This window comes from Vanacampus margaritifer, chromosome 3, assembly GCF_051991255.1.
Source record: "Vanacampus margaritifer isolate UIUO_Vmar chromosome 3, RoL_Vmar_1.0, whole genome shotgun sequence".
Lineage (NCBI taxonomy): Eukaryota > Metazoa > Chordata > Actinopteri > Syngnathiformes > Syngnathidae > Vanacampus > Vanacampus margaritifer.
In genome coordinates this window covers 1,471,068-1,498,975 of record NC_135434.1, presented here as the reverse complement: position 1 = coordinate 1,498,975, position 27,908 = coordinate 1,471,068, and the positions used below count along the sequence as shown (strand labels likewise).

Here is a 27,908-nt window from a genome sequence, read left to right as displayed (position 1 = left end):
TTAATGGCAGAAATATCAAATTTACACCAGAAAAGGATCTGTTTGGGAACAAATGTAGTGTTTTACAGGCATTTTCATTTTCAACCCCCCAAAATTCTGTTTGTGGTTTAATAATACAATTTTTCTTAGCAAAATGTCATTTACACTGAAAACTAGCTAGCTAACAAAAACACCTGAAAATTAGCCTAAATAAAAAATTGCCTTTACACTAAAACTAGCCTGTTTAATTGGAACATTTTATATGGCTAACTTGTGGTGCAACGGATCACAAAAGTCACGGTTTGGATTGGATCACGGATTTGAGTCTTGGATCGGATCGTTTTTTCAGATCAGCCCCCGCCAAAAAAAGGGTTTATTTTGTAAAGCGCTTTTTCCATTAAATAAAGAAAAAAAAAAGTCTAATAAAGCCGTGTAGCATTTAGCGTCTTCATTTATTTTGCTAAACGCCTTTTCCTCTTAAATTTTTTTTTTTTTAAAAAAATCAATACAAAATGTCTAATATAGACGATTAGTATTTAGGAGCACAACTTTAAAGGGCAATATGAGGCAGAAAACATTCTTATTTTTTCATGGTTCATGTGTAAAATAACAAGGTATTAATGACTTAACATTGTTTTCCTATAATTTAAACAGCTAAGTTTGACATTTTGAGTTTTTTTAATGGGCAAAAGTGTTTTATAAAATAAAGACAAAGTTCTATTTATCTTTTATTTATTTTTTAATGAAAAGACATAAACGTGCAATTTAAGGCACTTCCCTTCCTTTAAACACGGAGAGTGAATTACAAAGTAGCCTGCAGGTTCCACAATATTGAAAAATAATTCAATTGAGATGTCAAACTTACTTAGCAGCCGGCAGCCCGACAGTCGTTGGTCATGCTAACAGCTAGCCGCTAGCCACTTGCGTCGGAGACTTCTGCCGTGTCGTACGATGACGATGTCATTAATTAGCGGTTTCTTAGCGTCCCTAAATTAGCGATTGAACATGAGTTTGGGAAAGCGTTGACGTTGGTCGCAACTACAACGTCACTCAAAGAAACGACGAAAAGGGAAGTCAAGCAAGCCATCACGCCACGACGTGGGCCAACTTCAAAGTAAAAGTCTACTAAGGCTATTTGCTTTGCGGTCAATGTATTACCGTATTTGGTCAACTTTATTGTGAAATTAGGCTTAGCGTTGAGTATGTTTCAGCTTCCTTGACATGTCAGAATGGACTGTGAATGCGCACTTTGTTTTGTTTTTGTGGTGGCGTGATCCGAACCGAGCACGGATCAATGATGAACCCGTTGCACCACTATGGCGGCCATTCCATTTTTGTGGCCTATTAGTGGCTTTTGTGTGACGAAAATACGGTCATTTTCCGATGGCTACATGATCACATTCACACGTTCTCTTGCTTGCTTCATTGACATGCGTGTCGTCTCGCCAAAATGAACACGGCGGGATCAAACGGGCGGCACATTGATGGGAGGTCGCAAACGGACCTCTTGTAACTCATCCAAGACCTTTAACTCGCAATCCAAACGGGAATGTTCTTCTTATGCGACGCAGCAGGTCACAAATGTGAAGAAAAAAGGACAACCGCCTCAAGGACCCACCCGGCGGGGTTGGGGGTTCAAGTCTGATTTCACTCAGTCTGCTGTGGGTGGTTGTCCTTTTTGGGGGGGGGGGACATTTTGGTTCAACCCCTTTTTTTGTTACCTGTCTTGAGTGGACATGAGTCGTACAGATGCGATCAAAGCGGCAGGAGTTGGCGATGGCGAGGGCGGACGGAAAGCCTCTTGGGTCATAAATACTTTAACAAACGTTTGTCTGGTACTTGTCAGGTATAAGGAAGTAAATGGCTTTATTTTGTTGTTGTCTCTGTAGCGCCATCTACTGGATAGCGCGGCCCTCACTTGGCACCTTTTTTATCAGGTTGGCGGACAGGAATCGTAATTTCAACAAATCGACTTCTCTTTGTTGTTGGATACCATACATAGTTGCGCCATCTACTGGATGGTGCGGCCTCTGCGCTTGGCCCCCGATGCAAGGGGACTGTAACAGCTCAATATGAACACGACAATAACGTGACATATGGCCAAGCCTATTTCTTTGTCACTGCTATTGTCCTTTCTCCAATATAAGTTTTTTTTTGTCTACTATATCGTGAGATTAGCTTTTATTTTTATTTATTTATTAATTTAGCTTTTATTTTAATGTATATTTTATTTGTATTAATTTTTTATATCGCCAACCTCCCCACAATATCGTGCTAATTATCGGATGGTGAAGTTCATACCATGATATTTAGCAAATCGTGATGTTTGGTTATCGTTACGTCCCTAAAAACAAAGGATATTTTCACTGTAATTGTAGTGAGTTTTAGTTTTGCAAATGTAGTAAAATGAGTTTGAGTTAAAAAGCTAAAAGAACCTCGTTTGGTCCGCGATGTCGTTGGTGAGGCCTGTTTTTGATTGTGAGGAATTGCGACCGTTTCAAGTGCCAAAGGTTCGCCCGTCGTTATCGATTCGTCTGCTCTGCAACGTCAACCGCCTCAAAGTACTCGCGAGCAAGTTTTGCGCAATAGCAGTTCATTAGTTGTGATTAGTTTTCGTCACCCCAACATGCCGACTCCTTTACAGGTGGCTGTCAAAGGTGGGAATCGGGTGGGCGGGGGGGGGCTTTTTGATGGCGGACAGGAACCCCCCCGGGTCATGAATGTTTCAGCGAATGTTTGCTCGGGTTTCCGTGCAGGTGTAAGGAAGCAGGTTGTCAGCGACATCTGTTCGGCGCGGGTCACCACCCTCCAACCGCTCCCACGGCGGTAATGAACACCCCCCAAACTCCTAACCCCCCCCCCCCCGCAACGCACACGCACTGGCAAAGTCCAATTCCGTGGCGCCGCCCTGAGCCACTGCTGCATTTTCCAGCAGATGCAGATGAGCGAGACAGGAAATGAGAGGGAAACTGTTGTTTTTTTTTCCGGGGGTCTCACATTTAGCGCCCGAGGGCCTTCGACACTAAAGGTAGGTGGCGGCGGCGTGGCGGGGGGCGGCCACAGCTGCGGTGCCGAACTGGCCCCGGGCGCAAATAAAGAGATCTGATGCGTTTTGACTGTGTTGTCGGGCGAGCGCTGGGAAGCGGGGAGGCACTTCAGAGCCAACTTGGCGCTCGCAACATCTGCCGCCAAGTTTTGCCGGCATCGGCTGGGGACGGCAGGTACAGCAAGATGGCGGGATGGGGGGAGGGGGGTGGCGGGAGATACTTATTCTGGAAGCCCCTAGCAGCTGTGTGTTTAAACATGGCGGCTCTAGCGCGAAGCAACCTCTCCAATGCCGGCCGACAGGAAGCTGAGCGCGAGTAGGCGAGTTGCGACCAAACAGGCGGCGTGCGTGCGTTTGTGTGTGTGTGTGCGTGCGTGCGCGTGTTTGTGAGTGGGCTTCCAGTTGGATTTCCATTTGTTCCTCTCGCTTCGCATCTGTTCCTCACCAGGGGGACGAGTGGGCCGAGTGCTGGTGGAGGTTAACGGTACGAGCTGCCGGACCTCCACGCTGATAAAATGTCGTTTTTGTGTGTGCGTTTCTGTCCGTACGTGGGAAATCTCTTTATGTAATTGTCTTTTTTTTTCTCTCTCTCCACTGTTTGAAATTGTTCCATTGGTGCGGATCCTTGCTGAAGTTTACATGAGACGGCGGGAAAGTTTCTCGGCATGATTGTAGTGAGCAAAATTCTAAAAAATTTCAAAATGATCTCAAAAAGTCATCTTAAATGTTAACCCAATAAATAGTTTACAGAGCGATAAAAAAACAAAAATGCACCGGATTTGGATTAACCCCAAATAAAGTTGAGATTTTCTTGTAGGCTTTTCCTGACATTTTTATGCTTTTTTTTTTTTTATGGGGAAGAGCTTAGCTTGTGCTGTAAGACGTAACTAGAAAAATGTCAGGAGAACAGCTGAACTTTTTTGTGAGTGTTAATCAAAAGCAGATGTGCGTGAACATGAATTTGACTGTGATCGGTTCATTGTCAGCACAAACACATCCTCACTTATAAGAGGGTGTACACACTTATGCAAAAAACATTGTTTCTGGTGTTTTTCTCTTTTCCTCCCCAAAATTATGTTGTTCAGGTTATAGGTCATACAAATGACAGTTTTGAAATAATCTCCATCTCATTTTTTTAACACACAAAAACCTGGTATTTGAGCATGGGTGTGTAGACTTTTTATATGCGTGCATTGTAAACAGGTTGGTGTTAAAGAGAGCTGTATGTTGGTGGCCATGTTTACACTGAAACTAAGACAATAATCTCATAACGCGGCGGCACGCGACAAAGCCTTGAGACTTGACGGTGGAGAGCTTCGAGACTTTTCCCGTGCAAAGACTTCTGTTCTCTCTCGGAAAAAAAATATGTCCCGCGTTACGGCGGAGGACAAGCTGTCGCCGGGATTTTGTCATCTGCTACCAACGTTCAAATGTGGAGGATCGAAATATGTAAATAGTAGAGTACCAACAGAGGCACGGGCTTGCTAATCAAGGGCTTTTTGTTGCCCTTACAAACAAACAAACAACAAAAACCCCAAAAAACTGACATTTTTTGAAATTAGATGAATATAAAAGAGGAATTGATCATTGATTGAATTGTTCAATTATTAGGTATATTGTGAAACGTGTAATCTGAAATCAATAAAAATGCCATTGATGGCATTAAGCAGTCATATTACATAGGATGTGGTCTTGGTCTAGGGCCTTGTCCCAGTCTAGCCGCTTCGGTCTTTGGTCCTGACTGAGGTCAAGCCCTTTAGAACTTGGCCTTGGTCTTGGTGTAGGCTCTAATGTCCTAGGCCTTGGTCCTGTCCACCCCTGGTCTTGCTCTAGGCTTTAGTTATGTTCCGGGCCTGTAGACTGGGATCTTGGACTTGGTCTTGGTCTAGTCTCTGGTATTGGTGTAAGCCTTTGTCCTAGATCTGGTCTAGTCTTTTACGTCAATGTCTTGGCCCCCCCTGATCCATTTCTAAGCCTTAGTCATGAACTAGGTCTTTGTCATGGTGCTACTGCAGCCTTTTAAGACCTGGTCTAGACCGTTGTCTGGTGTCCTTGCCTACAAACAAACTGGGATTTAGATAAGGACCAAATGATCTAGACCGGAAACATAGTCTAGAAATGGATTTAGAAATTGACCAGTTCTTAGATGTGGACCAGGGTGTAGAACTGGCCCAAGAACAAGACTTCTAGGCCCAAACAAGGGGTTAGGGTAAGACCAAATGGTCAATTAGGGCCTACAGTAGATTTGGACCAAACGTTTTACCCGCATCAAGTCATGTACCAAGACATAGACCAGGGCCAGGACCTAGAAATTAAAAGGTTTAGTCCTGGACAAAGACCAAGATCAGGACCTATAGAGCTGAAGGCCATAGACCAGGCCCAATTCCTAGGCCCTGACCAGGGGCTAAACCCGGCCTAATGACTAGAACAGGACAGTTGCCAGAGCAGGCTACCCTATGTGATCAGATTATCGTGTCTTGAGACTTGGTGAAGCAGCATGCGGTTCATTGCCCAAGCTTCCAAGCCAACAACACGCGTCTGTTTGTTTGTGATGACGTTTTTACATTTTCCACCTCTCAGGACTGGTCCGTGGTCTCCCGACGCTTTATTATCTGTGCCGCTGCAGTTTAGTAGCAATTAGTCCCGTTAATTATGGGATGTCATGCTCTCTGAGCCATAGGTGCGTCATTAGCTAGCTTGTTTACTTCCCATTAAAAGCCTTTTATGGGGGAATTAGCGCTACGCGGGCTTCACGCGGAGGTGCGCTCACTAAACACCTCGCCGCCACCACCGCTCGTGTTTTTGTTGTACGTCAACTCTTTCTTAGAGCATAAATTAGCACCGCATTAGCATATTGTCTCCTCACACGTGTAGCTAGCTAGCTAAAGACGTGGGCGAAACCTTTAAGATGTGTCATCTGAAACAATGGCACCTTTTTTTTAGACAAAAGGCGTGAAAGGACCACTACATCTGTTAGCGCTTGGTGCTAACAGTAGCCAGCAAATGTTTGCATTTGGAGTTCATATCATTTGCATCCAGGCGTTAAGATGCTGGTAGCACTTGCAGTGTTCATGAGGCTATCATTATTATTATTGTTATTGTTATTATTAAGAGTGCTTTGCTAGCTAAATGGGTCCAAGTGTGTAATTAGCTGTGAAATTGCTATTACAGCATTGTGAATTCCAAAAAGAGACGCACATTACCTTTAAACGATGACCTTTTCAAGTATAACAAAGAATTCAGGAATTAGCATAGCAGTTGTCGGTGATCCTGGTCCAGGACCACTTGTCTTGACCTAAGCCCTAAATTGGACTCGGCCCTGGTTTTGGTAGACTGCAGCTTAGTTGCAACAGTCTTCGTTTTTCATCATTAATCTATATGAGGGTCACGGCTGAGGGTTCAAGACCCATGAACAGTGAAAATACAAAAAAAATCAAAAAATAAAAATGCTTAGAAATATACAAAAATATATATAAAATCTGAAACTGGGTGAGTCCGAAAGTGCCAAACTATGACTATGCAGGCATCCGCGCCACTGTATTTATATTGTACTGCCCCCTGGTGGCCAAGGTTTGCACACCTGAAGGAGTAGCTCAATGCCCATTGAAATGAAGCTTGAATTCATCATCCCAATTTTTTTAAAATTGTTACTGTATGTTTTCATACAGTACAATACTTAAGTGTGACATTTTTGTTATTAAAAAGCATGTTTAAGTGTTTTGTATAACGGATGTCTTTGAATTTGTCCTCCTTAAACCTGCTGTAAACAAACCACAAATTGCTAATTGTGGAATGATGTGAAAATGTGATCGTTGAGCCTTCAGTGCGGCTCTCGTCGCCACCCAATAATGCGGCTTGACCGGCTAGCCATATCGCGGCGGCGTGCTAGCGGTGCGGCAAGCCCTGGGCCTCATTAGTTCTACGAGTGGACCTGGGCCTCATTAGTTCTATCAGCGGACGTCCTCGTTAGCGCTAACAAGTAGCCAGCTGACAGCTCCGTTCCGTCGCCCCCACCCCCCCGCCTGCGCCGTGACAGCTTTCACCGCCACGGAAAAAGCAAGCGGCCGTTTACGAGCGCCGACCGCTCTCTCTTAACCAGATGACTTCTTTTTACATGAAGCCAGCAAAAGTAGGGCAGATGTCTGTGTGACTGGTTGTAAATTTGATAATGACCGCCATGTTAATCCTACCCCCCCACCCCCCCCCCCCCCAGCCCGCCTCCCCTCCTGCTCCGGACCTGGCTGGTAACAGGATTAACCCCATAAAGCAGGAAGCTTTTTGTTATTGCTGACTGCTGATTGGTTAGCCTAGCAAATTAAAATAATACAGCTAACGCAAAAGCCAAGATTTCAGTGCCCAGGCTAATTAGCACAAATGCTAGCCGCTACTTTGTACCAAATCAAGTCAGTGTTGCGCTTGCAGCACTCAAAGTACTGGATATCTACAGTATGTGTTGCAATTCATAGCAGGTCATTCTTGTAAATGTTAGCACCCTTGCTAATTAGCACTAATGCTAGCAGTTATTTAGGATCAAATCAAGTCAGGTTGCTGCAGTAAGTACCGGCTTGTTATGAGTTGCAAACCTGTTTTATAGCACAACACGTCTCTTGATATACGACTCCTTTACACACAATAGTAATAAAAAAAAAATATTGTAGTTTTTTTGCCTTAAAATTCAATGAATTAAAAATACAATCACATGTAACAAATCTAGTTCAAAGTTAAATTCTTTATTCTAGATAAAAATATTTAGGAATGAAATAATGTAAATTAAACATTGAAGTTTACACTCAATTCAAATATACTTAGCATTAAAATGCAAAAAATAGCCAAAATACAAAGAAATTTGAGTTAAATTACAAACAAGACATTGAAATAAAACAAAATTAACAATAAAGGCAGGCTTGAATTTAAAATGTAACTGAAATTAAAATGAATATAAATAAAATTACATTAAGATTAGATACAAAATTACATTAGATTTGATTTTAGAATTTAAAGAAATAATTAAACATTAAAAATGTGAATATGAGAATAAGAAATTAAAATGAAACTAGTCAAATTTTAACTTGAATTAAAATTGCCATTAAAAGTAAAATAAAGAGTAAAGAATGAATGCATTAACATTCAAATAAAAAAGTTTCCCGTGCTCTCTAGATTTTGTTATTCCGAGTTGTTTTCTTACTCTTGTCAGTATTTTATCGTGAGCTTTGCATTTCTCCACTTTGTTGTGTCTTCACGCTATTGCACTTTGGTAAGAATATTTCGACAAAACAAGTTTAGCGAATGTTTTTTCCAAGTTGGGAGCAACAACAAGTTTGATGAATGCCCGTGTTAAACGTTAACATGCATCCAGATTTAATGTCATTTATTTGTGATCCCTTCTTTTGGAGTTTGGGATTACTTCTTTTAAATCTCATTGCTGGCCGAAGGTTTTAATCCCAAATATGTTTTTGGCCTTCTCGTTGTTGTTGTGCTGCTTTTCGGACCGGCGGCCGCCACTCGTCTTTCCTCTCCATTAGCTGATGGCTCTTGTTGTATCTGGGTGGTCTGGGCTGGTACCTGCAGCCCGGACAAAGGCGAGGGGAGGGCGATGTGGTCGGGGGGCTAGTTTGGCGGCCCCCCGGCCTGATCCGATCTGAACTGATGTACTCGCACCCCCCCCCTCCTCGTCCTCGCTCGGACCGCCGCTCCTCTCTTGGCTTCTTTTCTTCATCGCCTATTAAAATCAAAGCGAGGAGGAGCGGCGGCGGATCTTGCCTTTAATTAAATTACATTATTGTTAACGTCAGCGTCGCAGGGGCCGACTCGCTCGCGTGCGCTCTGCCTTCCTCCTCCTCTTCCTCCTCCTTCACCTCCTGACAGACGTATAAAGAAGGAGGAAGGAGGAAAAGGGGGCGGGGGGGGTGTCACACATCCTCTCCGTAATGTATTCTAATGCTCCCCTGCGTCGATTTGAATTTTTAAAAGGGTGGAAGCGGGGACGTCATGTTATGCGGGGAATATGTTCACAGTGAATATTCAATGAGCGCGTCCTTATTTTGTATACATGAATGTAACAAGGTGGCCGCGCCGCTTAATGCGGAGTGAAGGGACCTCGCGTGCACGCAAAAAAAGCGTTTTGAACGCTACCGACACGGCGTTATGAATACACATGCGGACGCCGACACGTTGCCTTCATTGCGTCTACAAGCTTCTGTTGACAAACGCGCTTTGCACTCGTTATGGGAGCAGAAGGCCAAAAGGCCAAAATAAATATCGTTACTCCCATCGTTAAAAAAAAAAAAAAAAAGGAAAAAAATCTGCCCTGAATCTTGATCTACTTAGTAACATGAGATTTGAGTTTCAGTCTCTCGAACCCATGCCTGAAAACACACAGAATGCCTGCCATTTTTGTTGAAAGTAAACATCTGGGCCTCATTTTGGCCATCATGTTTTGATTCCATTCTGCTTTCAAAGCCACTTTTACTTCGCAGCATAACATTTGGCAGACATGCTGATCACAAGAAGGCCCACAAAAAAATATTTTGCCTGTTTTCTTATGACAGAGAATTTTTGAAAATTCAGACCACGAAATCCATTTCACTTCGCAACATGAAATTTGGTTGAGTCGACACCAAAAAAAAAAAAGGCTCAAGGCTAAGTCTGCCATTTTGGTGTTTTGCCCGTTTTCAGTAGTCCCCCAAAGACAAATTCGGAGAGAGAGTTTTAAAATTTAGCTCTCATCACTAGTTGGCTAGCATTGGGACATTTGGTAGAAAAAAAAAGAAAAGGTTATTTTGACAGGAATTTTAGGTTAATGTTGGCTATTTCCAGTTTTCATACAAAGATTACATTTAAAATGCGCCCCCCCAAAACTTTCCCCAAATTTTAGTTAACGAAATGAAAGGAAGACATGTGAATCACAAGTCGACACACAAAGAAGTCCATGGAACCCATGTTTGACAAGAAACGGCAAGTCTGCCATTTTAGTTTGAATCTGGGGTTAATATTGGCCGTTTGCAGTTTTTGAGCAAAGACGGAATTGTGCAGAATTTCCAAAAATCGAGCGCCCAAAGCCTGTTTAGGTTATATTCAGTTTTGCGGACATGTCTCATAAGTTGACCCACCAAAAAGTGTCAACAAGACGTTTCTTAAAAGACGCAGGAATTTAGCTTTGAAGTGGCCGTTGTAGTTTCATGTCGGCCTGTTGAACTTTGCGTTGATTTGACGGTTAGCGCTGCACGTAAACGCCGCTGGTGTTCCGTTCTGGTCCCGTAGCTCGCCGGCCGTCGCTTTTATTTACAGCAAACAAGCTGGTCGTCGCGGAGACTCGATGCCGGAGCAGATGTCGTCTTGAAGGATGTTTCTCTTCTTATGAATAAATCACTGCCGTCCATAATTGATGATGGAAAAAAGATGCAGATGTGACAATAGTTGGCGCGGCCGCTGGTTTAAAACGCCCTTGGAGCCCTTCCAGATGTGCTTGTCGTGATCACCCCCCCCCCCCTCCGACCCCTCCCCCCATTATAACGCCGCATTTCAACTTTAATTCTCTCCATTTGCCTTCTTTTTTGTCTTTGATGGATGCTGGTGGAGTTTGTTAATAACGCAGCTTATTAACCTTAATGACAATGTGATCTTTTAGCATTGATAGCTTGTCTGGGACTTAATTAAAGATGATACACTTTTAATTAAGCGCTCTCGCCGCCGCCGCCGCCGTCACGGCGACCTCTCCTCCTGCGGTTTGTCGTTAAAAAGCCGACGCGGCGAAATCAAGTCGACCGCGACGGATGCGGTCCTCCATTTGCCGTCTTTAGCGAGTTAGCCTGTCAGCCGGCTAGCGTCACGGCTCTTTTGGACTTTTACGCTCGACTCGCCGTAGAACTCGTTTTAATTAGCTTCTCATTCCGCACGGTTCATACAGGAAAATAGATGTATTTATTTATTTGTTTTCGCTCCAAAGATTGTCAACTTGTGTCACCCTGGAACATGCATGTATTGCTTAGTATATAAAAAACAAGCCTATCAAAAGAAAGAGGAGAATCTTCTTTCACCAGAAAAAGTTTTGATTTCACAAACTGAGGAAGAAGCTGTCAAATGAAATTGACGCAAAATAAATAAATGCACTTAAATGCACTACGGAAGAGGATTAGGGCCAGTGAAGAGAGAAAAAAGGGTTGGCAGGATTCGCAATTTATTCTCAGAATTCTGACTTTAATCTCAGAATTCTGACTTTATAGTAAGAATTCTGACTTTGAGACGTAAAGAATGAATTGTGGGGGGGAAGTCAGAAAGTCAGAATTCTGAGAATAAAGTGAGAATTCTCACTTTGAAGCCAGAATTCTGAGAGAGTCAGAATCCAGCCAACCTTTTTTTTTTTTCCCTTCACTGATCCTTCTCCTCTTCTGCGCTGCACAAACTGAAGACAAACTTGAACATTTGGGACAAGCTAAGAACGTGACGAGCGCACATGCAAAAAATCCACCAAATGAAATTGAATATGAAGCCTAGGCCAAATAAATAACGCCACCTCAGCGCGTTTGGCGCGGCGGCCCCGCCGACCGTCCGGGTGGCGTCCGGGGCGGCCTGTCGCAGTGCCCGCGCGTAATTAAGACGTCGGCGCGCGGGCGGCGGGTTTGTGGTGAAGGTTACGCTGTCTGTTGTGGCGGCAAGTCATGAAGAATGGCCGCTTTGATGACATGCGACGTTTTCACCGGGATGATGCAAACCGTCGCTAATGAAGCCGCCGCGATGGGGGGGGGGGCAAGTGTGCGTGTGTGTAGGATTGCAAGTCTATTATATAGTGTGTGTGTGTGTGTGTGTGAGTGTGTGTGTGTGTGTGTGTGTGTGTGTGTGTGTGTGTGTGAGAGTCAAATCAATAGCGTACAAGCAGTTCTGTTTCGTTTGTTGCCAGAGCTTTAAAGCTGCTAAATCCCCCCCCCCCAACCCCTTTCCCGCCAAGCACAAAAGTTGACAATCATCACACAACTTGGTTTCGGTGCGAGCATCTGAGCCGCAGTGTGACACGCTCACACACGCTCACACACGCTCACACACGCTCACTGGGCCATATGCAAGCTTTTTCAATCAGCTTTTCCGTCAACAAACCCAAATTCGTGTTGTGGGAAAAAGTCCGATATTTACATCCCCATCAATGTTTGGCCTCAGAGTGACGAATAATAGCACACGTGCCCCTCGCACGCTCTACATTTTGTTCTTTGATTGCTTTGAAAGACATTTTGGGGAAGTCAAGGACAAATTTGTCAAACACGGCTAATTGTGCTTAATATTGCGTTTGAGAAATATGAATGAAGCGGCAAAATCCAGCTGTTTTTTCTCCATCTCGGGGGAGGCCATTTTTTTTGCCACTTGCCGACGACCGGAAATGGCGTTAACGTTGCGACCAATTTGCGGCTCAGCTTGCCGACATCACATGACCAAACTCTGAAAACGGTTTAGACTCTCGGGCCGAGAACATTATTGTAAAGAACATTTTGGACTTGCTGAATCCAATTCTTCTAAACATTCCGTTGTCTACCAAAAGATCATATCGACGTATTGCCGGGGAAACATTGACGGTGCTAATACATATCGATATGCTATCATGCCATCCAACAGATAAAATGCAAAAGAGAAACATAAAATGACACGTTCTTGGGGGGAAAAAGTTTGATTTTTTTTTTTTAGCCGATACATATTTGGATTCCAAAATCTGTGCATAGATGACACAAATAAACGGTCAAACCGGTTTAGTACGTGTGCGCCTGCTAAAAGATGCTAGTTTCAAGATGAAATGCCAAAATAAGAAATTGATGCCATAAAATAAATCCTTAAAAAAAAAAGGATCGACTGTATATATATACTAGGGTGATATTAATAAATGTAATTTGCAATTTGGATATTTGTGAAAGTGATGTTTGGTATATTTCGTTTCCCACATCAACCACAATACATACTGTATAGAGAAAATATAATCATATTCACCACTACTGAAGCAGTTGTAAAATATACAAAGTTACAAATGACAATGTTGCAATCAAGTACGTTTTGGAACAACACAAAAACGCGCACACGGTGTCTTCGATCTGCAGCATCGCATTCGAGCCAGCGTGCATTATTAACATGCGGCTCAATAAGCATATTCTCCTTTTTTCACATTTCTCTCGCCGGCGCTCGCCAGCGTTGCTTTACAACCTCGTAAATAACAACAACTTTTCTGCATGTCGCAGATTTAAAGCAGCAACTTATCTTGTTGCTTGTTTGTTTTTTTTGCTGCAAAATCACATCCAACGCTGATGTATGACCACGCAAAAGTGAAACGCGAGTTGAAAATGAATGTGAGGACGTTTTCTGTCCCAAAAAAATTCTGCAGTCAGGATTAGGAATGCATATGATCACCAATGAATTGATCGTTTATATATTATTTTGTGTATATTCACTTAGAAATACATATTTTATTTTTAATTACATTAATTGATTACATGTTTTAATGCAAAAATGATTACATTTAATATTTGAAGACAACTACTTCATCCTCATTTTAAAATTCATCTTGTACAAAAACAAACTCAAATGTTTAAAAAAGTGTTTTTATTAAGTTCATTTAATGACATTTTTAAATATATTTATACTTTTATTAATATTCACACAAGTAATTTTTTTTAACTAATTAAATGGTGTCCCTATTGTTCATATTTTCCCCCCAATTATTAAAAACGTAATTTTGTAATAATTTCGCTTTATCAACACGTGTTGCTGTGTTCTGACTTCATGCCAATCAAAAGTCCAACTTGCACGATGATCAACTGCTGCGCATTCCTCATCACGTCCGTTGTGTGTGTGATGATGAGACAACAATCAACTATTAACGCTTTTGTGTGTTACTTTTTTTCCCGACTCATTTCCCCGCCAATCTTTTCATTAGCTAATTGGTTGCTAACATCCGCGCCGAGACGACAACAACAAATGGCGGCAGCTCGCAACGCGTCACGTACTTTATTTACGTCAATATATTTACACGAGCAACTTTTTGGGATCAAATGTACTTGTTGGAGGAGATTTAGTGCAACATACTTGTTAGTAAGACGTTTTTCAATAAGAAAAGTATACAGTAGTTAAAATATGTTGGTAAAATAGTTTGCGCATCCTAAAAATGAAGGATGGGGGCGTGTCGCTACCGGCCTGATATGAGCCTTAATCCAAGGCAACGCGTTGGCACCCACGACTGTCTTGCACCAGCAAAAGAAAACAGCACATGCAGTAAGTCCTCCTCGCCACTACTTGGCGCTACAGTGCAGCAGTTTGACACATCATATATATATGGTGTATATGTCTTCATCTATATCTTTAATTATGTTGGACACATCGCATTTACGCCTCCCAAAAAATAATTTGTAGTGTAAATATTAGATCACATCACAATAATGACACTATTTTACTTACCACCATTAAAGGTGCGTTGTGCAGTTTAAAAAGTTAATATTGTCGCTTTTTGGACATCATGCATGCTCCACCAATGCCCAGATGAGTACAAAGAGCCCTGACTGTTTTACTCTGACTGCACCTACCAGATTTTATCTTCCCTTTTATAGTAGTGTTCGCGAACCCGCACACACTCCGCAGTTTCTTTGGGGACGGGCGGAGTTTTTCTTACCTCATTTGAAGTCACGTCTTCGTTTTGTCAACTGCGGCTCTAAGATCGTGCACGTGCTCGCACACGCGCCATGAACGAGGCTGACACAGATGCTGCAGTTATGCTTTTTTTTTTTTCCAGAGGTGGCAGTCATGAGTACAAAATAATAATAAAAAGGGACAAACTGCACAAAGATCTTTTAAGACAGAAACATATTTTTGGAAAAATTTTAATCAAAACGGTGTGCCGGGATCTACAATTACGATTCATTTAATTGTTTATTTTACACAATTTTCTCCCCAAAAGGGAATACTGAATCATAAGATGACTTATCCGTGATGCCAGAAGAACGTTTTCTGAAGTTATTCATGAGCGATTTTGCCATTTTAGCACAATTAGATCAAAGTAGTAGAATGTTTTGTAATGCTTTATTTTTATTGTACAAAAGTCGCACGTTTGCAGTTTATCATGACTATTATTGTCAAAACTCGCACATTAATGTCACACCCTTCCACTAAACAGCCGTCTTCTTTTGAATGTGTTTCTAATCGTCTTTTCTATTGTATGGCGAGTTCCTGCTGCTATTAGCAGCATGCGGGAATCTTCGGAATATTGTTGAAGAGCTGCAATTGCTTGTCAAAGGTCTGGGAATGCTGAATTGCGTGTTTTTATTAGCACGCCGTCACGACGAGTCTTTTATGGCGCCTGCAGACACGCGAGCTTATGTTTTTTTGCTGCACTTCGCAAGCGCTTGTGACATCTCCGGCGGGGCCGCTTTGTGATGCCCACGCATAATTTAAAAGTACACATGAGCCCGGTGGCCCCCCCCCACCCTCGACGCTGATACGCCCTGGCACCCACGGGGGGGAATTAACAAAATGTCCGCCCGTCGCCGTTTGTGTTTTGTTGTTGTTGTTTGGAGTTGTTGCGTTTTGCAGACGGCGCAGCTTTGGCGACACTGAGCAGCTGCGTGACCTCTGGCTTCATTTCTTTGGGCTGCTGGGAAAAAAAATTTGTAACACATTTGAATATACTTCTTTTTATTACAAATGGGGAAAGGGGAAGTAAATGTGAAAATAATAACATTCACTTGATGCCAGGGTACGAGCGATCATTTTTTATTTCTAATTGCACAGGCGATCATCTAAAGTGATATCATTTGTAATTTGTTGTATTGATTCTCATAAAATTCTGACAATTTTTTGGGACTTTTTTTCTTCATATTTCAAATTAAGTGTCATAAAAAAAAATTCTTGCAATATTTCGCCTTTGTTCTAGCAAAATGTACAAAATATTTTAATATATATTAAAAAATATTATGCAATTACCACTTTTTAATTTCCCTGAAATGAGTACATTTTTTCTCATTGTGACTTTTTTGTTGCAATATTAGGACTTCTTATAATTAGTACTACTAAACAATTATTATTATTTTCAAACAGGCTAGCTAGCCTCCTGCGCATGTAGCGCTAGCATACATCTGCTTGCCAATTAGCCGCTAAGCTACTTGCACGAAATACAACAATCTTTTTTTTTTGTCTGCCTACGCCCGCCTCGACGCCGCATATGATTATTTCATGCTCTTCAATTCTTGATGCGCGTCTCTGCGGCTATCGAAGCGGGAGCATCCGCGTTGGCCCTACGCGGCGTTCACACCGCGCGACGATTTGGACGGCGCGGCGGCGCGGCTCCGCCCGGGTCCCCTCGGTTGGATCCCGCTCGTCCATTAGCGCCATCTGTGCCGTCCCCGCGCCGTCTGCGAGGCCTCCGCCGCCCGCGCCAAAACTATTGGCATTTCTCTGGAACAAGCGCAGGGACGGCGCCCAGAGTGCTTAGCTGCCAATGATGTGCACTTATTCGCACACACAAAAATACAATTTGAAAAAAAGGAGAGCAAGGGAGGCTTGAACTCCAGGGAAGCAGATGGGCACCGAACATCTGCAACCACTACAAAATGGCGGCAAGTGGGCTCCGAGTTTTCGTGAGACGGCGCTGATGCGGGCAGGTCAACATAAGGTGACCACATTTGCCACACCCTGAAATCCAAATTGGCCAATCAGAGATCAGCATATCAACTCATAGCATGTTAGCATTTTTTTATGAAAATGCTATCCAATATAAACTCCATCGATGCAGGTTGCTGTGTGTGCTATGTTAGCATCACAATTGCTAGCATCTTCGCATTTTCTCTATCTTCTGAATGACAGTTTAACAAAATGATCCTAAAATGGCCACTTTGAGCCAAGATGTCCGACTTCATGTATCTTTTGAGCATGGCTGCTTGAGACTTTGCTCATGATTAACCAAATTTCATGTTGCTAAGAAATGAACTGGCTATGGGGGCAACATTTTCAAAATTTTGCTTGGAGGGACCCCTAAAAGAACCCTTTAAACCAAAAATGGCTGACTTTTTCTTCTTCTCTTGCGGTTAAAAAACAAAACAAGTCCACCACCAGCGATTGATCGGTGCAGACGCTGAAGTTCAAAGATGCTTTTTCCAGACTGCTCTGCATATGCTGCTGCCGTTTGCTAACTTTTTAGCGCAAGCTGTCGCCGCTGATCCCGGGTCAGCTGATTACAGCTCCGACGGCGACATTCCGCTCCGTCAGCTTCCCCCGTTCCGAGTGTTTGATACTCACGCACTGCATCACAGGCCGACGGTTTAATACCCGCCCGTAAATTGTGGCGCTAACTCGGGTGCCTGCATCAGCGCTATCTGTTTGTGGTTGCATCTGCTTAGCATGACGCTAACTCAAAAATGACTGACACAAGGTCCCGCCGTGGACATGGACCGTTTTAGCAGTTCTCATTAGAAATGGGACAACAGGGTTACACGGGAAAACCTTTTTATGCTGCATCAGCACTTAAATTTTTTTTATATATATTCAGGTTGTTATCAACTGTTAAAATGTTAGCCTTTGATAACTTCTCATTAACTTTTACCTGACTGCATGATTTTAAATCCTTTAGCACTTTTTCTGCTTAAGTGATCTGATTTTATGATCGCACGTTTTTCTATTAGCACATTAGCATTCTTTCCATTCCCGCTATTTTACGCAACAGTTACGTGCAGCAACAAGCGTTTTTCAAAAGAAGAAATGTCCGAGCGGTCGCTGATTGTGGCGCGTTTGGCCGAGTCTCAGGTGGCTGCCATTTCCCAGCAGGCCAGATGGCAGCGCTGTGTGGGCAGCAGCATGTCGGTGTGTGCGTGTACGACGAGGGGCTAGCGTCAAGATGGCCGGCAGTCTTGTGGACGAGGGAGGATTGCTCACACACGCTGTCCTTTGCAGCTGCGCTGTTTCCACCTCCAAAATCGACTTGCAATCACCGAAACCTCGCAATTGTTCGCTTTAAACCAAAATGGCCGCCTTCCTGTGTCCCTTCACACATGGATTTTTGAAACTTGTTTGTGGGTCTACTCTGACATCTCGACCAAATTTCAAGTAGCTACAAAACAATTTCAATCTACACTTGTAGCCCTTACTATCGCTAAAAAAACAATTCTTGTGAACTGGAAAAATAAACAAACTCTGAATATCGACCAATGGTCTAACCTCCTCATAAATCACATTTTAATGGAAAAAATATCTGCCTCAAATAAAAACCAAATATCAAAATTTATAGAAACATGGTCTACGTATATAGAATTTTTTAACCTAATTCCGGTTACTTAATTCTGTCTGTTAGCGAGAGCCACTACATCGTGACAACTTACATTGATGTTTCTGCATTTGGCAATTTATTATTATATTATATTATTAGTATGGGATTTTTTTTTAATGGGCTTTAGGTGAACTGATGAATACACACACGCTCGCACGCACACACACACACACACGCACATACACATACTCACCCACATACAAAAAAAAATAATATATATATATGTGTGTATATGTATATATATATGTATATGTATTTAAAAAAAAAAAAGAAAAAAATAACATTTATTAAAAAAATTTTAATTGATTTGTTGGATTTTTAAAAAAAAAAAAAAAGGAGAGCAATGATGATGTCAAATCGAATGAACAATACTGAGCTCTATAAAAGAAGAAGAAAGAAAGAAAGAAGAAAAAAACAAAAAACAAATTTCAAGTAGCTCCCCTCAAGAGTAGTTTGTCCCTGTAGGACCAAAATGACCCTAAAAATGGAGACTTTTTTTGTGACGATAATTATGGTAGACATGTTTATCAAATTTCATGTTGTCAACTTTGGAAAATAAATTTTCACAAACACTGTAGAAGGAATTCTTTTTTTTTTTATTTTATTTTTTTTTAGTACCACTGGAAAAATTGAAAATTGCCCAAATTTCTGTATGACTTCTTAAATATGGACATGCCTACCAGGTTTCGTGGGAAATGAAACGGATGTTGCTGAATTTTCAAACTACAAAACAATCTTGGAGGGACCACAAGAAATGATCGTTGGACTCTAAAATGTCAGTTTGGAACCAAAATGGTTGACTTCCTGTGACTTTTCCTGCATGGCTTCACGAGACTTTTTTTTGTGGGTCTACTCTAGCAAATCTACCAAATTTCATGTTGCCAAAAACAATAACAAACAGATTTTTCAAAAAGTCACACGTAATCGTGAATGACCAAAATTGTCCTAATGTGGTCGACTGCTCCCAACTCGTGTCTTTTTGAGCGGGACATCTTGAGACATTTTTGTGGATGTGCTCAAAGTAGACCTGCCAGTGCCTACCAAATTTTAAGAAGAAAATGTCCACTTGGAACCGAAACGGCCAACTTTTTTAGGTCCATTTCGGTATCAGAGCTGGTCGTAAACATGTTGGCCACAGAAAGAATGTTTGCAAAATGAAAATCGCGTTTAGTCAGACAGAGCGTCGCAGTCGGACTTGTTAAATCCCAGATTAGCGCAACTGAAAAGTATCTGTGGTACTTTGTAAAGCCGGCAGCTTATCGCTGCAAAATAAACATCTTGCCACTGGATTACACCTCGATTCTTTCCACGCCGCAGACGGACGATTGTTCCTCGACGATTCCGCCACGCTTTGTTTTGCGATCTATTCGGTGCAAGTAAAGCATCCATCGGTTCACTTGACGCGCCAATAAGAAGCGGGAGGGAAAAAAAAACAAAAAAGCGTTTGGATGGCGTCTAAGTCGCCATCAAGCTGTCGGTGCGGCAAGCAACACATGGCCGGCTAATTTACATTTTGTACTTTTGCTTTGATTTGTCAAGCAGGCGGGATTTGTACGAAAGCAGGAAAGTAACAAAGTTAACTCGACAAAGAATTTGAAGCAAATGTTTCGTTGTCGTGCGCGCTTCGATCGCACTGACGAGCTCGTTTTGACACGGCTCGTCATTAAAAATGTGTCCGGAATATACAAATAATATGTAATAATAAATGAGATATTTTATCTATTGTTTATAGTCAGGGCTGCTCGATTATGCAAAAAATTATAATCACGATTATTTTGGTAATAACTGAAAGGTGCAAATGTAGACATTTAAACAAGTCAAAATTATTATTAATCTTTTTTTGTTGTTGCAATTATGCCGATTTTGTAATTGTGGAGTTTAATCATTGAAATTGTAATTGAATTTCGATTCATTGCACAGCCTTATTAGTATTATTATTGGGTTTATATATATATATATATATACAAAATGTTTTTTGTCTTTAAATTATTTGATTAATTAGTTATGGCTGCTTGAATTTTTTAAATTTTTATTTATGTTAATTTTTAATTAATCACTGCCATGATCTGTAATAAACAACCTATTAATTCATTTTAATTTTAAAATTCTAAATTTGAATTAAGGACTTTATAATTAATTTTATATATTTGATATATATATTTACAGTACTGTATTTATTTTGTCTTTTTTTTCCCCTATTAAGGTCATAGTTTAAAAATTCTTTGGTGAATGCATTTAAATCGAGACACCAAAAGTGACAATTGAAAAGTAAATATTTTCCTAAATAATAAGATTTATTCCTTTCTCTGCTCCTTTTCGTCCACACTTTGTGTTTTCATATAAACATAAACCAAAAATGTTTTTTTTTCCAATTAGCAGTCACTTGTGTTTATTGGAGACACGCACTTGATTCATGAACAAATTCATCATATTCCCATCACCAGCGCAGCCATTTATGATTATTATTGTTTTCATGTTTAAAGTATTGAATGAACAAGTGAAGTAACCAGGGTGGTCCTGGACTCCTCACGTCCCCTCAGCCGTCCCCTCAGCCGTCCATCTCCCGTCCTGACTCGTCGTGCTGACGCCTTTGAATGTTTCAAGTGTGCCGTTAGTTGAGCCATGCCGAACCCGCTACCAGTTCATCCCGACATCTGCCCCCCCCCCCCACACACACACACACACAATTCACTCTGATGGCCTCTGATGTGCCTTATTTGTTGACCTGCCGCCTGCCAAATAGTGAGCCAGCCGTGGAAGATTCCAGAATGCGGCGAAAGCCTCCGCCAAGGCTAAATTGTCCTATTTTGCCCGAGGCTACCGTGAACCCCCGTTTATTTAAATTGTATATTTAATATATTTTTGGGGACTAGAATTTGCACCAGTTAAAGGGATACTCGACTCATTGAGCCATTTTTTAGCAAACTCAAGTTAATATTTTGTCCAGAATGAATTTGACAACTCACCTGTTTTCTGGGTTTGGCCATCAAATGAGCCATGATTGGTCGTTACCTACTTCCTTAGCACGTGATGTCATCTTCCGTCGACAGCAAATAGAAAAATTCACTTTTAAAGGTATTATTTGTACATGAAAAATAAGGAAGTTACCAAATTGATTCTGGACGAAATATGAACTTTTTGCTGCTGAAAATGACTCAAGTTTCCCTTTCAAGAAATGCATCATGAAGAAAGAAAAGAAACAAGTCACGTTTTGGGGGAAACTTATTTGACAAAAATCAAGACCAAGAGCAGTCAAACTTGGACTCGCATCCAAAATTCCCGTCCCATAATTGTGACAAAATCCGGATTGCCGATCGCATTTCTGCCCGTTTTGCCTTCCAACCTTTCGGTCGTCGTCAGGCCGTTTTCTTGCTAGTGATCGCAGCAAACGCGTTCAACCCTCGAACCCGGTGTCTGGTTTTTGCTCACGTGACTTTCTCGATCCAAACGCAAGGGCTGTAATGACGTTCGTTCCAGCCAGCAGCAGAGGGTGACGTCACTCAACTTACAGCCGTCGTCATCTGTAGGCAGGAAAAGCAGGACTGAAGAGGATTTCACATTCAAAAGTCTTCAGCAAAAACGAGGACCAGCTGAAATACTTCCCGTTTTCACTCTTCTGCTTTCAAATTCACATTGTGTCAAACTCAACAGTGACCTCTAGTGATCCAAAGGGGAATTACGGCCCTGATAAACACAAAGTGGAAAAAAATCTGAGTTGTTACAAGAAATGTACAAAAAAGCGTTTGAGGACGGTGAAGATGACGAAACTGTGTTGACTCGACTCGCACAAATAAAGCAGCACGCGTTCATTTAGATGAGCAAATGCCACAAAGTCGTTGTACTTTGTGACTTGCCACCACGAGAACCGATTCCACGTTCGCCTCACAAAATGTCCGCCGTGTGAACCACGACGCGACACCGGGCCGTCCGTTGTCTGCTTCCAAAGTGTGTGCTTGCGGTTCCTGTGTGTGCGCGTGTGTGCGCGCTGCTGAGGGATCGGCAGTGTGAGAGCTCCCTCTTGGTGTCGGCCGGACAACTGTTGGCCAGCGCGCGCACACACATTCACACACACCAAGATCAAGACATTTATGCTTTTCATCAAATATTGTTGGGATGGATTTTGGACATTTTTTTGTCAATAGTTCCGTTGCCTCATGAGCTAAAAGGGAATTTTATTTTCAAATGTATTATCAACAAAATGAATATGCATAAACTATTTAATTTGGTGTTTGTGGATCAAGTATTTGAAATGAATTGAGATGATTTATTTATTTATATCTAGTGATTTCTATATCAGATTGGCTTTATTTGTTCAAATGTATTGTAGACATCTTTTCATTGCCTTTTTTTTTTTTACATAAGAAATTATCTTTATTTGAAGTTTAAATTGGTTTAGACAATTTATAATATACTATTTGTACTATAGCCATTTTGATAATATATCATTTGTATATAATAATAATAATAATAAATGTATAAAATGGTATTACACGGTCTAAATAAAGACATGATTGAGTAATCCAGTTTTTCAATCATATATTTTAAAAATGGTATTTGTTTATAAAATTGTGCATTTATCATATCGACTATTTCTATGTTTTTATAACCATTTTTAAAATCTATTATATATTATAATAATAATAATATATATAATATATTTTTTTAATCATTTACAATCATACTTTAATAATTTGACTATATACCCTTTTTCAAATTCACATTTAATGGTAGAAATATTGAAATGATTTAGTCTGTCCTTTATAATGAACGTTTTTTTTTTTTTTCTAATCTCGTCAACTAAATGTATTTTGTTTGTGTTGCCTTCAGGGTCGCTGCGTAAACTTCAGCCGCATTCAGCGTTAGAGGACGACAATGACGACGACGAGATGTTGTGCGCCGTGAACCAGAGAAGAATTTTACACTTTTTTTCCCCAATATTTATGTTTACTTTTACATTCTGCACCACTTTTAGTATTTTTATTATTATTATTATTATTATTATTATGATCCCGCAATCATTCCGGGACACTGAATGCATCGGCGAGCATATTGCAGGATAAACAAAGAAGAGTTTGCCAGAACAATCTCTCGGGGTGGGGAGGTCACGGGGCGGGGCCTCCCGAGGGGGCGGGGCCTCCCGACTATCCCGCTCGTCTTCCTCTCGGCGACGTCTCGTCAACATGGAACTCGCTGGCGTCTGTTTTTTTTTTTTTTTTTTCCTTTTCACGCATGACGGGCGGACGACAGGACGGACGCCCCCGAGGTTTTCGGACCCCGGCGAGACTTTGCCCTTCCCGAGACACCTTCCCGCCTGCCCGCCCGGCGTCAGGGAATTAATAGAGCGTAGCCCCCACCCCGCTGTAGCGTCGGGGCTGCGGCCAAACCCGGATCATTATTTGTCTTTCTATTGTCCAAAAATCGTTCCAATTGATTTCAAAGAAAGTTGTAAATGCACTTTTTACAGATTTCCGCCTTGAAATCTTTTTACCACCAAAGATGAACTATTGAATGTTTTTTGTATTCGCTTTGGCACACTTGACGTCAACTTCCGCGTCATTTACTTGCCAATCAAAAGAGCATGCGCTGTTATTTTACGACATTGTAATCAGTGGTTTACTTTTCTTTCTTTTTTTTTTATGGAGTTTTGTCATATTTTTATATTACAAAAATATTTTGGAAATAAATATATTTGTTTAGTTAATTACTTTGCCTTTATTTTTTTTCATAAAATGCATAACAGCTTATTTCTTGAAGAAAATTCTATCCTTCCATCCAAGTCCCACATTTTTTTTGGTGTACAAAACTTGACATTTGTATGAATAGTTTTGATTCAAAGAGTAAATATTTATTACAGCATTTTTTTCAAATATTTTTATGTAATTTTATTATATGCTATATAAAGAACAGCATAAATTATTTATATGTTTAGTTATGCATTTTTTTTTAAAAATTCAAATTATGAAAGGAACTAATAAAAATTACTTGCATAATATATTATATTATATAATAATTGTATAATAATTATGCAAATTCTAGAAAGATTATTATTATTATTTTTAAAGTGTTTCAAGTCCGATTTTTTATTCAGAGCGCACTTGTTAGAATAAAAAAAAAAATGTTGGAATGTATTTGAGGACGAGACGTTTGGCCTCTCAGTTTGTCGTCAGGAAATTAATAGAGCATATTTGGGCCGGGGGGGCCGCCCGGCCGACCTGACTGGGCGGAGGGAACGAGCGACCGGGGAGGGCGACGGACGGACGGACGGACGGACGGACTGACGGATGCTTGAGATTTAGTTTTGAAGGATTGATGCCTTGAATTCTCTTGACACGTGCTGGTGCTCGGCAAGGCATGAACTTGTTTTTTGTTTTTTGTTTTTTTTAATGGACAACAAAGAACAGAAATGTTCATTAAAATAATTTGATGCCCGTGAAGTGACTCCTCGCTGAAACATGGGGACGTGTGATAGGGAAAAAAAAAAAAAATCTTATATTGACTATATCTACACACACGCATACATGTGTGTGTATGTCTATATATGTATAAATGCATACATATATTATGTAAGAACAGTATATATGTATACATGCATGTACATACAGTGTATATCTATGTGTGTATATTCTATGTGTACATAATATATATTACTTAATTTACCTTTTGACGACAAATTTAGGACATTTTAGTTTTTCAATTATTTACAAAATATTTTTGACATTCGAAGTCATTTTTATTGCAAAATTTAGAATGTTTAAAAAAAATATATATATTTTTTTACATTGCAGTTTGAGTTATGACCTTTGAACTCCTGGATTTTTGTTTACATTTGAAAACATAAACGTCTTTTTCCGTTCAAAATGGAACTTTTCTTTAAATGTGAAGAAAGCGTTAGAAAGTTCATTTCCAAGCGAAATTTCCAGGGTGCTCCATTGACTTTGTCCGCGTCCCGAAACCTGCACGACGGACAACACAAGCAAACAGATCAAGAAAAAAAAAAAAAAAAAGGGGGCCACGCCTTGTCGTGGAGCGCGTCCGCACCCCAAACGCAAACTCAAAGCAACGGATGCGACGGACGGATAAGTATTGTTCATTTCCAGAAATGATGTAGCCTATTTTTGCTTAGCGATCCCAAATGACGGGGCGGGGGCGAGCCGGGGGAGGGGGGGGGCGCTTGTGCTTGCTTGTGTGTTGGCGGTCGGGGGTTTGGCTTGTTGTTTCTTGGTCATGTGAAGAAAAAAGGCCGAAACGACGCAGTCACTTTGCGATGGGGCCGCGTGGAGATTGGAGTGGAAAAGCTGACAAGGCCGCCGCCCCTTTGACGGCGAGCGCTATGGACAATGACCGGTGGCGGCTGGCCGACCGCCCCCTCGCCCGACCGCCCCCTCGCCCGACCGCCCCCTCGCCCGACCGCCTTGGCGCATGACACCAAAAATAAGTACAAGTGCCGTCAACGCCGACATACCCGTCTAATTATTATTCCTTTGTTCGCCACTCGTCGAGACGCCCCCGACCGGCGTCGGCTTCTACGGCTGACATTTTCTCCATTGTCTATAAAAGTTACAAAATAGACCTTTTTGATAACAACAAAATATTTTTATTTAAAAATTTGTATGAAATATGACATTTTTTTGCAGTTTATATTCAAAAGACTCATTTTGACCATTTTTTAAAAATGGTAGTTTATTCCTGGAATTTTTCTTCGGTAGTCCAAATTCAATTTTTGGGGTAAATGATCAACGCCATTTGCTCAAATTCTCCTTGGATAAAAATCACTATTGACAGTTGTTATTTTTTTCCAAGAAGAAAAAATAACATTTTAAGAATTTTCTGCCGAAATTGCGTGGGAATGCTGAAAGCTGAATGCTAAGCTGAATGCTTTTGACAAAAATGGAGAGATAAATGATGTGAAAATGACAAAGTATTAATTAGTAGTTGAAAGATAAATGAATAAAAAGAACACTTGAACTCGGAAGGCGTGAATTTTTGAAGCAAGTTGAAATTTGTCAACCGGAATTATTATGTGGGAGTTGCTTCAATGCAAAAAAAAAAAGTGAGGAGGATAAAAATCACAATAACATATTTTCCAAACGTTGAATGCCAAAATGTCTTTACCCAAATTCGCTTTCATAATTTGCGACATGTTTTCGCAACTTGCGAGTTCCCTTTTTTTTGCTATTCCATGAAAACGAATGCAAATGCGTCTTAAGGTTTTCAAAGTTTTTTTTTTTTCATGCGGTCCATCTTAGTCACTCAATTAACATTAATCCTACAGAAGAGTGCCTCGTTATATTGTTGCGATACACCAGAGGGATCTGTGAGGCAAGGCAGCCATTTTTCATTCACACAATTGCAGATAACTATTATATATTATATATAATAGTGTAATATTTATATTATATATTTTTTTATCTGTTTTGTTTGGTTTCCCAAAAATACAATGTCTTGTAGGTAATAGTTTTTATGCATTATTTATTTATATATTATTATTAATTATTATTTAGAATTATTTCTTTGGCGATTTTTTAAAACTGTATTCAATAATTTCAATTGACAATCAAAAATCAGGTACATCGGACAAGAACCTGAACATCAAACAAAAACACAAGTGGGTTAGAAAAATACATGGCCAATAATTTGCTTTTTTTTTTTCTTACAATATCTAATTGACAAAAGATAAAGCCTGAGTTTGTTAATGAAAACCAAAAAAAGATGGAAAGACTCATGCATGTGAAATGTTGCCAAAATAAGAAATCATTTAACCAGTTCCACATTCAACAGTTTCCATGGCGGACATTTTGTCAACTGTCAAAAAGAAGTTGTGAATTAGTTACACAGTACATACAAATAAGTCATGTCTTTGCTACATTGTGGGGCCCATACGCGCCTTTTTTTCCCAGGTTTAACTACCATTGTGGGGACCGACTTGAAATTGTGGTGGTCCCCAAAAGTTCAGACCTCTTTTTGAGGGTCAAGACTTGGTTTTAGCGTGTAGGTTTGAATTGGGGTAGGCAATCATTTTTCATGGTTGGGGTTCGGGGAAGGGGGCGGGGCTAGGAAATGCATGATGTCCATGAGACGGCCCCACGATGATACAAAGACATCATGTGTGTGTGTGTGTGTTTTGTTGTTTTGTGTCCATATTTACACGCATGTGCTGGTGGTGAACCCGCTAAAGGGGATCTTTAATTGGGCCCTCGCAGATTTATGCGGCCCGACAGCGAGCGCCATTATACACTGCTGTTTGTGTGTGTGTGTGTGTGTGTGTGTGTGTGTGTTTGGACGGAGTGGACAATGTGCAACCTCTCCCTCTGTCCAGTCACCGGAGGCGTGGCACGCACACACACACACACACACACACACACACACACACATATGCACATACGATCCCTCCAAGGTCTTCATCGCCTCAAAAATCAGGTCTCGCGTTTAGAAAAAAATATGCATTCGCGCACCTTCTGCTTTGTCCGTGTTTGCTCGCTGCGTGCGTGTGCGTGTGCGCGTGCGCGTGTCTCTTGAAACCCTAAACCTGCTTGTAAATCCAACTGTGGCCTTTCAAACTGCAGTTAGGGTTTTAAACTAGTGTTAGCTTTTCAAATTTAAAGTCCT

The 27,908-nt window shown here is 41.0% G+C and overlaps 1 protein-coding gene across 2 annotated transcripts in view; it reads left to right on the top strand.

Annotated features, from left to right (window-relative positions):
• antxr2a (ANTXR cell adhesion molecule 2a) overlaps positions 1–24,003 on the top strand; it is a 97,699-nt gene extending 73,696 nt beyond the window's left edge. For both annotated transcript variants that reach the window (XM_077560410.1, XM_077560408.1), the window contains exon 18: positions 23,130–24,003. In XM_077560410.1, coding sequence (XP_077416536.1) covers positions 23,130–23,165 — 36 coding nt within the window. In that variant the 3' untranslated portion in view covers positions 23,166–24,003. The remainder of the gene's footprint in view (positions 1–23,129) is intronic.
• The last annotated feature ends 3,905 nt before the right edge of the window (positions 24,004–27,908 follow it).